The sequence below is a fragment of the Helianthus annuus genome, chromosome 6 (genome assembly GCF_002127325.2).
Source record: "Helianthus annuus cultivar XRQ/B chromosome 6, HanXRQr2.0-SUNRISE, whole genome shotgun sequence".
In the NCBI taxonomy this organism is placed as follows: domain Eukaryota; kingdom Viridiplantae; phylum Streptophyta; class Magnoliopsida; order Asterales; family Asteraceae; genus Helianthus; species Helianthus annuus.
Window position 1 is genome coordinate 724391 of NC_035438.2, and position 11837 is coordinate 736227.

General features: G+C 39.6%; 1 protein-coding gene and 1 long non-coding RNA gene across 3 annotated transcripts; both read right to left on the minus strand.

Annotated features, from left to right (window-relative positions):
• Positions 1-2783: 2783 nt before the first annotated feature.
• Positions 2784-8653, minus strand: LOC110945128. Of its 2 annotated transcripts, none has more exons than XR_002595047.2 (3): positions 3827-3973; positions 3272-3325; positions 2784-3006 (listed from the first exon to the last, which is right to left on the minus strand). XR_002595047.2 is itself a non-coding variant. In XM_035974296.1 (3 exons), exons 1-3 carry the CDS (start codon positions 8595-8597, stop codon positions 2990-2992), a joined length of 1152 nt encoding a protein of 383 aa, XP_035830189.1. In that variant the 5' UTR covers positions 8598-8653; the 3' UTR covers positions 2784-2989. The 2 variants fall into 2 exon arrangements, 1 of the variants encoding a protein (XP_035830189.1); XM_035974296.1 differs by lacking the exon at positions 3827-3973 and adding an exon at positions 7517-8653.
• Positions 8654-9513: 860 nt separating this feature from the next.
• Positions 9514-10714, minus strand: LOC110945127. The gene is made up of 3 exons (XR_002595046.2): positions 10568-10714; positions 10013-10066; positions 9514-9747 (listed from the first exon to the last, which is right to left on the minus strand). It is a non-coding gene; the product is annotated as an uncharacterized LOC110945127 (long non-coding RNA).
• Between the last annotated feature and the right edge of the window lie 1123 nt (positions 10715-11837).

The window sequence follows — 11837 nt, forward strand, 5'->3', positions numbered from 1 at the left end:
TAGCATCAATACTCAATCGTATTTAAAACATACGAGCATACTTACAGGCCTACTGGCATACATTTATACATACATACTTACATCCACATATAAAACGAATCATAACTATACCGTGCATACCCTCACTAGTGAAAACTATACATACATACATACATACATACATACATACATACATACATACATACATACATACATACATACATACATACATACATACATACATACATACATACATACATACATACATACATACATACATACATACATACATACATACATACATACATACATACATACATACATACATACATACATACATACATACATACATACATACATACATACATACATACATACGTACATACATACGTGCCCACGTACTTAATTCATCACCCCGCATACTCACTCACGTATCCCGTTCCTACTCACACATCAATAACACTTTTAAATATCTTTCTGGTATGCTTCGGATCTTTGAGAATGAGTTCCAATCTCACCCGTAACTTACCAAGTCCTTTGGTAGGATTGAGGTGCATTATAAAAACTTATCAAGACTTGGAATGGGTTCACGGGGCCCGAAATCGAAGGAAAACGAATGATTACGTAAACCTTATAAGTTGCACCTGACCTCCACCGTAAGCTACAGTGGCTACCGTAGCTTACGGTGGCCATAAACCCTTACGGTACATTTCTACTGCCTTACGACAGGAAGAAAGGCCCAGTACCTACCGTAGCTTACGGTGGCTACTGTAAGCTACGGTAGAGCCCAGTTCAGCCTACCATTTAAAAACTAAAACTCGCATAACTTGCTCGTTTTGCATCCGTTTCACCTGAAACTTATTTCTAATTGTCCGTAAAACATTTCCCTACATATTAGACTAAGAATCCTTCCCCCGAGTCCTTAATCCTTACAAATTTCATTACCGCAACCCTTTTAATCACATCAAATTACCTTCGACTTAGATAACTACCCTCGTCTAACTAGATCAATACTTTATCTTAAAATTTCCATTATTTCATAGCCTTACATAATTTTCCCCGCATTCATAAACATAAAAACTCTATATGCATACTAAGAAGTGAGTCGGAAGTCACTTACCTTGTGCTCGCCATGTTTATGCTAGTTTCTTTGCCTCCTCTTTGACCCATTTGCCTCCCATGATATGGTCCATCTTGACATGGTTCTTATTCTTTCAAGCTATCATATTTACAACATTGTTAGCATGTATGCTCATACGTAATAACATCCACTTCCAACTCGCCCTTCATTTTATGGCTATGCCTTCCTAAGAAAGCAAAAGCGATTCCCGTAGTAGCGGCGAGCGAACACACGGGTCACATTGACTTTCACTAATCCATTATAACATACACAAGTCCTACTTTAACAATTATTTCATTCCAATTCCACACAATTTAACATATCATCAAAATAACACATGGTGATCTATTAGGCATCACATTATCTTCCTAATCTTACAATCATGTTGGATAAGCCTAGTCACAACATTTCTACATTCATTGACTTTTAGAAAGTCAACTATCAAGCAACCTAAATTCCAATCTAAACACACACATACATCAGATCGTGGCATGTTAGAACATAACCATTATACTATATACGCTTCACACTCATGTAGTAAGACGCATACAACCACATTCACCTAGATTTCACATATGTATATTAACAACTTCCATTCATACTAGTATTTATGTAATCCTACATGTAGCATCATAACCCATGATTCGCCAACCTAAATCATCATTCTAATATTTCTTCTTCCTTATACATTCACGTTCTTCACAATTAATTCACAGCCATATTTAGAAAGTCCAGCAACACATGGTGTCCATTGTATCATTTAAGCATAAGGTACCACTCCTAAAGCATACTACTACCACATGATACTAGCAAATCAAATTTTCTACATGAATCATATCTAAAGCACACTTCTTATGTTAATTCACTATTCAACACACCATTATCACTTCCTATACACATTCATTCATTGTTTACATCCAATCTCATCTAATAATTCCACCTATGCATTTCATCAAACACTTGGTGTGCATGCCATTATTTAAGCCTACAGTACAAGTATTTTATGCATACTCTTCCTAGTTCATAACATAGATCATCAATTTCAACTAGAATCATATAACTTTTATACCATTATTTAACAATTACTCATTATATACAACATCAAATATCAACATCACACAAGTATTGAACATGCATAATCATCCATATCATCATCTCTACTACTAAAAGTGGGTTTCACCCCAAAACATCAAATTACTCAAAATCTTGCATAACACATGTTCTATTTAATGATTCTAACACCCATTCATGCTTAGTTTCATACAATATCACGGATTTGTTCATAGCCCATTTCTTAAAAGTTCACCAAATAGCAATCTACAACTTACCACATGTTTGTTAATGTTGGGTGATGCTAATTCTTCATTCATGCATGATTTTCCATTCGATTTTAGCTTTGATTGGGCTGAATTTGTGTTGATGTTCTTGAGAGCTAGGGTTCATCCTTCTGCTCTTTCTCCTGATCGAAGTCACGCACACACATCTTGTGTGTGTGTGTGTGATATTTTGTTTAATACATTTTAGTTTCCATTTTGGCACACTAAGTCCCTCAAGATTCACCATATTCCCATATGAAAGGGGCCAAAACTTAAAGGACACTAACAAGCTTCATTCGGCAAAAATACCAAACGGGTCAAATAATTCATAAGCAAAAATTTTTGCATTAACCATAGCATGCCTAACTAGGAGGTGTTAAAATAACTTACAATCCAACATTCATAAACAACTAACATAGACTTCGACTACGAGTTCGACATCTAATAACAAACAAGTTTGGTTACTTACAAAAAGACCCATTTTACCAAAAAGTACAATTAACAAAAGTTTGACCCAAGCTAATATCCTTGCGGAAGCGTGCTTCATGGGTGTGTTCGATCCGAGTGACGCCATTTAACAAGTAGATTTACCTACATACAAGCAAACCGTTAGACATTCTCATTACAAAATTCATACGACATCAATTACAAGTATGGACCTCAAGTGAGCCTTTTAGACCTTCTTTCGGACATAAGCTCCTCTAAACTTCTCATTCTACCCTTTTAACTCGTTCGACCCTTATATAATTTACATGTACGACTCACATCAACTTGTCAAAATTAGACAATTCCAACCATTGAACAATAGGATATAACCACATTACATACTAATAATACAATGTAAGCAAGAACTTACCTTTGTCGTGTTTTGCTTGTGCTCCGGAATGGCTTGTGTCTTCCTCTTTTACTCCTACAATTCATAATCAACATATTTAAATCTCATGTCTTTATCTCTCATTCTAGCCGTCTAACATCCTACTCACATGAGATTATCTTTTTCACATAAAAGTTCTTCACTCAAGCATTTTAACAAACACTTGGTGTGCATATCATCAACAAAGCATATTGTACAAGTATTCTATGCATACTTTTCCTATTTCTCAACATTAACCATTATAGTCAATTAATTTCACATAATCAACATCTTATATCAAACATTCACTAATATTCTAACACATACAATCCTTACATCAATATTGCATGAATTTGAATTAACAAGATCATCACATTTTACTATCTTCCTAACCTTCATAATGGGTCTTTCATATATCATCGAAATAATCAGAATTCAAGCATGATTTATCCTCCATATAATGATTCTAACATACATTCATAATCAATTTCAAGGAAACATCATGTTTCAATCAAGACCCACTTATGAAAAATCACCAAATCATAAAATTTGACTTACCATTCGATAGACTAACTTAGTTGAATGTTTCTATGTGCACATGCAATGATTTAGACCATGGATTCCCTTTCAATTTGCTGATTTTATGATGTTGAGGGTTTTGGTTCTTGCTTCTTTGTTCCAGGCGACACCCACACACACTGAAGTGTGTGTGGTGTGTGTTGATTTTCTTTTTAATATGTTAACTTTCCCCATTTCCTCCTTTAGTCCCTCATGTATATACATATGTTTTTAATTGACTAAAACTTACTCTTTTAGATTACCCTTCTTAGTGACATTCTAACTAAGTTTACATTTTTATCTAACTATATAATGTACATGCTTGTAGGTTTTGGGGTGTTACAAGTCCACCCCCCTTAAAAGAGGTTTCGTCCTCGAAACCCGGTTAACGTACCAAATAAAAACGGGTAGAACTTCTTCATTTCATCCTCCGGCTCCCAAGTGAGATCCGATCCCTTTCTGTGTTGCCATTGGACTAAGACTTGCTTGATTTCCTTGTTACGAAGCGTCTTTACTTTGGAATCTTTTATAGCTACCGGTCTTTCTATATAGTTCATTTTCTCATCAATCTCAATGTCTTCAATTGGCACATGGGCCGTTTCATCCGCTAAGCATTTTCGTAATTGTGACACGTGAAAGGTATTATGAATCCCTTCCAAAGAAGTAGGTAGATTTAACCGGTAAGCCACCTTCCAACTCGAGCTAGAATCTCGAACGGTCCGATATATCGGGGACCTAACTTTCCTCGCTTACGAAATCGAATTATACCTTTCCACGGAGACACCTTCAAGAATACTCGGTCCCCCACTTGGAACTCAATAGGGCGACTTCTTCTATCCGCATAGGACTTTTGTCGGTCTTGCGCCGCTTTTAACCGAGCCCGTACGACGTCGATCTTTTCATTGGTTATCGCCACCACATCATTCGGTGCGAGTTCCCTTTGCCCTACTTCTCCCCAACAAACCGGGGTTCTACACCTTCTTCCATACAGCATTTCATACGGCGCCATTTGTATGCTACTTTGATAGCTATTATTATATGAAAATTCTACTAGCGGCAAATGTTCATCCCAATTTCCCCCGAAATCCATCACGCATGCTCTCAACATGTCCATGAGAGTTTGAATCGTTCGTTCGGATTGGCCATCCGTTTGCGGGTGGTATGCGGTACTTAGATGCAATTGAGTACCCATTCCTTCATGAAATTTCCGCCAATAGCGGGAGGTGAATCGCGTATCCCGATCTGAGACGATAGACACCGGCACACCATGGCGGGAAACGATCTCATTCACATAAACTTCCGCTAACCTCTTCGAGGAATAGGTCTCTCGAATGGGTAGAAAATGGGCGCTTTTGGTAAGGCGGTCAACAACGACCCATATTGCATCATGCCCTTTCTTGGTTCTTGGAAGTTTGGTCACAAGGTCCATAGCCACATTCTCCCATTTCCACACCGGAATTTCTAAGGGTTGTAATTTCCCGTAAGGTTTTTGATGTTCCGCCTTAACTTGAGAACATGTCAAGCATTTAGATACATACTTGACAATGTCGCGTTTCATTCCCGGCCACCAAAAATTTTCTTTCAAATCTCGGTACATTTTTGTGGCTCCCGGATGAACTGAGTAACGGGACTTGTGTGCTTCTTCCAATAATAAGGTCTTTGCTTCACAGTATCGCGGTATCCAAACTCGCCCAAACCTTGTTCTTAACCCGCTCGTGTTTGCTTCAAGTTCACTTTCAAACCCTTTCGTTCTTTCACCTTTCGGATCGCCTTTATTCAAGGATTCGTCTTGCTCCTTTCGTATCGTTTCAAGAAGGGTTGGTGTAACTATCATTCTCATCGATTTCACTCGAATGGGTGGTGGGTACTCCTTCCGGCTTAACGCATCCGCTACAACATTAGCTTTTCCCGGATGGTAAAGAATGTCGCAGTCGTAATCTTTGATTAACTCTAGCCACCTTCGTTGCCTCATATTGAGATCTTTCTGCTCGAAGAAGTATTTAAGGCTTTTGTGGTCCGAATAAATGGTGCATTTCGTTCCATACAAATAATGCCTCCAGATTTTTAAGGCAAACACTACCGCCGCCAGTTCGAGATCGTGGGTTGGATAGTTAATTTCATGTTGCTTTAGTTGTCTTGATGCATAGGCAATGACCTTGCCCCGTTGCATCAAGACACAACCCAACCCTTGATGAGATGCATCTGCATAAACCACAAAGTCTTCTGTTCCTTCTGGCAGCGTTAGAACGGGGGAACTTGACAATTTCTCCTTTAACATTCGAAAAGCTTTCTGCTGATCATCATTCCATTCGAACCTTTCTTCTTTCTTTGTTAGTTTAGTTAAAGGGAGGGCTATTTTGGAGAAGTCTTGGATAAATCTCCGATAATAGCCGGCTAGACCTAGGAAACTTCTTACCTCACCTACATTCTTCGGGGGTACCCATTTCATCACGGCTTCTACCTTAGAGGGATCCACCAAAATCCCCTTTTTGTTAATTACATGTCCCAAAAACTGCACTTCCCTAAGCCAAAACGCACACTTAGAAAACTTAGCATATAATCTTTCCTTTCGAAGCGTTTCGAGTACCTGACGTAAATGACTTGCATGTTCAGACTCGCTACGAGAGTATACTAAAATGTCATCAATAAACACTATGACAAACCGGTCTAACATATTTCGGCATACCCTATTCATTAGATCCATAAAAGCGGCCGGAGCGTTAGTTAACCCGAATGACATTACCAAGAATTCGTAATGTCCGTAGCGAGTTCTGAACGCAGTCTTAGGTACATCCTCCTCCCTTACTCGTACTTGATGGTAGCCCGATCGCAAGTCGATTTTTGAGAACCAACTTGCCCCTTGTAGTTGATCAAAGAGATCATCTATTCTCGGAAGTGGGTATCGGTTCTTTACCGTGAGTTTGTTAAGTTCACGGTAGTCGATGCACATTCTCATCGACCCATCTTTCTTTTTAACAAACAAAACAGGCGCTCCCCACGGGGATACGCTAGGGCGTATGAAACCCTTGTCAAGAAGTTCTTGTAGTTGGACCATTAATTCCCGTACTTCCGCGGGTGCCAACCGGTAAGGGGCTTTGGCTACCGGTTTGGCATTTGGTTCTAATTCGATACGAAACTCGACTTCCCGCTCGGGTGGAAGTCCCGGCAATTCGTCCGGAAATACATCCGGGTATTCATTCACTACCTTAGTATCTTCAAGTTTTAAAGCTTCTAATTTGGTATCAACTACATAGGCCAAAAATGCTTTACTTCCATTCCTCACGTACTTAATGGCTTCTAGGATAGTGCAAAATTTTGCTCCTACTTCCCTTTCCCCATGAATGGTTACCCGTTTCCCTTTAGGGGATGTCACATGAATAATTTTGTTTTCGCATAAAATTTCCGCGTGATAACGGGATAACCAATCCATACCTATCACTACTTTAAATTCTCCCAAAACCATGGGAATCAAATCAATATCAAAATCTTCATCATCTATGGTGATTTTACAACCTCTACATATTTCGTGCAAAAGGTAACTCTTACAATCGGCAATTTCTACTTCGAGAGGTGTACACATTCTTTCTATCGTGAATAAAGGAAAACGTACAAGCTCACTAGAAATGAATGACCTACTAGCTCCGGTATCAAATAATATATACGTGGGTATAGAGTTTATCATATAGATACCTGAGACCACATTCGGGTGAGCTCTTGCTTCTTCCGTGGAGATTTGAAACATTCTTCCCTTTGCTTTCGCAGTTTCTTCTTTCTTTCCTTCTTTCTTCGGCCCTTGTTTGAGCTTTGGGCAATCGGCTTTCACATGGCCCGATTCATTACAATTGTAGCACACCCTCTTGGGATTCGGACAGTTATAGTACGGATGCCCTTCTTGCCCGCAATTGTAACACCCCTTCCTTCCCAATAAGCATTCACCGGAATGGGGTTTTCCACATGTTTTGCATCGTGGGAACCCGCCTTTGGAAGCTTCCTTCTTTCCTTGATCTTGCGTTTTGGGTTTCTTGGATGAGCCTTGAGTTGACCCCTTCTCGACTTGCCTTTTCTCCCCACGTTCATCTTGCCTCTTTATCTCGATTTCTCTATCCCTTGCTAAATCAATGATCTCGTCCAAAGTTTCACATTTTAAAGGAGTTATGAACTCCCGAATTTCAGCTTTGAGCATGCCATGATAACGAATAATCTTCTTCCTTTCTGTCCCAACTATTTCTTCACAAAACTTCAGCTGATCGAGGAAAGTGTTCGTGATTTCATTAACTGATTCATCCCTTTGTCGTAATCGGAGAAAATCTTCTTGAATCCGATCCACAGCTGATTGTGGACAATGGTACTTGATAAAAGGCTGTTTGAATTCTTGCCAAGTCAAGGTTTGAACTCGATTTTCTCCAATCTCCTTACTATACGAGTCACACCAATCTTTAGCCCTTCGCATGAGTTGCCCCGTGGCAAACATGACTTGGTCTTCTTTGTCACAATGACTCCGAATGAATACCCCTTCCATGTTAGCTATCCATCTTTGGCATTCTATGGGGTCGATTTCCCCGTCAAAGGTCGTAGGCTTACATGCCATAAAATCCTTGTAGGTGCACCGTCTTGCCTCTTTCTTGCCTTGAATTCCAGCTATCATTTCCTTTAATTCATCCACCTTGGCCGTGATCATGTTTTCTACCGTACTAAGTACTTGGCCCTCCACCTCTTGTGCTAGCCTTGAAACATTTGCATCAATTGCCTTCGTTACTTCATCGGAAATCATCTTGTTTAACTCATCTCGAGTTATACGTTCGGTAGTATGCGTATTTCCTCCACTAGCCATCTACAAATAAACATTCGTGTCAAGTATTATCACATTCGTTCTCCTCATCGTTCTATATACTATTCATTCTTAATAACTCATTCTCGTAAGTCATAAACTTCTTAAATCTTTCCTTTCAACATTCTAAGACATTAGTTACTTCATTCTTTTATATACATGACTTCCGTCCTTTTACACATTCGTCATTAAAACATGTTAATTATCTTAAATTCTTAGCTTCATAAACAATTTGAGGTGTTTCTTAGGTTTAACAAGTGTTTGGAACGGGTTTGGAAGCCTTGGAATTACAAACAAAACAATTCAGCAAAGCAGCTCAGGAGAGGGCGTCGCCGACGGCACAAGGCTGCGTCGGCGACGGTTCCCCAAAAAGTCCGTCGCTGAGTTTTCTCCGTAGGCAGGAAGTTAAGCCGTCGGAGCCTCCCAGTGCGTCGCCGACGCCCAAAAAGGCCGTCGCCGACGGTGCTTCTGGCCTGCAATCGCTGTTTAATCAGAACTTTCATTCTCAACCTCTTTTTCCAACCCGAAATGGTCTCGGGCAGCCCCGAAACCTCCCATAGCGCACCTTAACGTCCCCAGTCATGTTATACTAACAATTAAACCATGACCCAATCCCATTTCTATCTATAAACATAAAATCTTTAAATTACTTACTTGCGTGGCGCTTTGGAACGAACACACTTTCACAAGAGCTTTCGGTTTGAGTTCGAGCACCATCACCTACTCGAATCCCTCAAACCTGGGCTCTGATACCAACTTGAAAGGGGCCAAAACTTAAAGGACACTAACAAGCTTCATTCGGCAAAAATACCAAACGGGTCAAATAATTCGTAAGCAAAAATTTTTGCATTAACCATAGCATGACTAACTAGGAGGTGTTAAAATAACTTACAATCCAACATTCATAAACAACTAACATAGACTTCGACTACGAGTTCGACATCTAATAACAAACAAGTTTGGTTACTTACAAAAAGACCCATTTTACCAAAAAGTACAATTAACAAAAGTTTGACCCAAGCTAATATCCTTGCGGAAGCGTGCTTCATGGGTGTGTTCGATCCGAGTGACGCCATTTAACAAGTAGATTTACCTACATACAAGCAAACCGTTAGACATTCTCATTACAAAATTCATACGACATCAATTACAAGTATGGACCTCAAGTGAGCCTTTTAGACCTTCTTTCGGACATAAGCTCCTCTAAACTTCTCATTCTACCCTTTTAACTCGTTCGACCCTTATATAATTTACATGTACGACTCACATCAACTTGTCAAAATTAGACAATTCCAACCATTGAACAATAGGATATAACCACATTACATACTAATAATACAATGTAAGCAAGAACTTACCTTTGTCGTGTTTTGCTTGTGCTCCGGAATGGCTTATGTCTTCCTCTTTTACTCCTACAATTCATAATCAACATATTTAAATCTCATGTCTTTATCTCTCATTCTAGCCGTCTAACATCCTACTCACATGAGATTATCTTTTTCACATAAAAGTTCTTCACTCAAGCATTTTAACAAACACTTGGTGTGCATATCATCAACAAAGCATATTGTACAAGTATTCTATGCATACTTTTCCTATTTCTCAACATTAACCATTATAGTCAATTAATTTCACATAATCAACATCTTATATCAAACATTCACTAATATTCTAACACATACAATCCTTACATCAATATTGCATGAATTTGAATTAACAAGATCATCACATTTTACTATCTTCCTAACCTTCATAATGGGTCTTTCATATATCATCGAAATAATCAGAATTCAAGCATGATTTATCCTCCATATAATGATTCTAACATACATTCATAATCAATTTCAAGGAAACATCATGTTTCAATCAAGACCCACTTATGAAAAATCACCAAATCATAAAATTTGACTTACCATTCGATAGACTAACTTAGTTGAATGTTTCTATGTGCACATGCAATGATTTAGACCATGGATTCCCTTTCAATTTGCTGATTTTATGATGTTGAGGGTTTTGGTTCTTGCTTCTTTGTTCCAGGCGACACCCACACACACTGAAGTGTGTGTGGTGTGTGTTGATTTTCTTTTTAATATGTTAACTTTCCCCATTTCCTCCTTTAGTCCCTCATGTATATACATATGTTTTTAATTGACTAAAACTTACTCTTTTAGATTACCCTTCTTAGTGACATTCTAACTAAGTTTACATTTTTATCTAACTATATAATGTACATGCTTGTAGGTTTTGGGGTGTTACACCATACTTGCCACAACTTCATTCCTTTAAATAAAACACTTTCCATTTATTCTCTTTTAACCCTTGAAATTTGTTAATTGTTAGTCATAAAAATTCCATTCCTAATATTTAACTTGTAACTATAACTAAGTTAACTAACTTAGTTACCATGTCACATCGTGTAAAACAAAACATGCTCAAAATTTAACATTCGGGTTTTGGGGTGTTACATTATGATGTGGTTATTTTTATACATATGTCTAGGTACTATAGGAAGTGCTGCCACTGCAAGAAAATGGGGTAATAGTGACGACACTATTAGGGTCTGTTTGGTATGGGGTAATGGAATCGACGAAGTAATGGAATGGACGAGGTAATGGAATGGACGAGGGAATGCAATGGATCATTACCATTCCATGTCGTGTTTGGTTACCATGTGAATGGAAAGAATTATTATTGTGTATTGTTCGGTAGGCAAGAAAAACAGAGTAATAAAATTAGCGGTGAGTGGTGGTGGTGGTCGGTGGTAGTGATTGTGGGTGGTTATAGGTGGCGGTGGTGGGTGTCGGCGGCCGCGATGGGTGGTGGTGGCGGCGAGTGGCGGTGGGTGCGGCGGTGACGACGAGTGGTGGTGGCGACAAGGTGGCCGTTGGTGGTGGGTGGCAGCAAAGGCGGCGGTTGGTGGTGGCGGTGGTGGTGGTGGCGTCGACGATGGTGGTGGGCGACAGCGGCGAGTGGCGTTGGCGGTTGGTCGTAGCTGTGGATGATAACGGCGGCGAGTGGGTGGCGGCGGCGGCGGCGGTGGTTGTCGAGGTGAGGTGGTGGCAGGTGGTGGCAGGTGGCGGCGATGGCGTCGGTGGTGGGTGGTGGTGGTGGTGGGTTGTGGCGACGGTCGTGGGTTGTGGTGTTGTTGATGAATGGTGCAAGAGGGGATGGAATGGAAAAAAA

Excerpts from the sequence above, each read along its gene's own strand:
- LOC110945128 (XM_035974296.1), bottom strand. The coding sequence starts at position 8,597 with ATGATTTCCGATGAAGTAACGAAGGCAATTGATGCAAATGTTTCAAGG. Across the intron at positions 3,326-7,516 it reads TCACCCGAATGTGGTCTCAG|GAGTAAAAGAGGAAGACACA; the intron begins GTATCTATATGA and ends TATGAATTGTAG.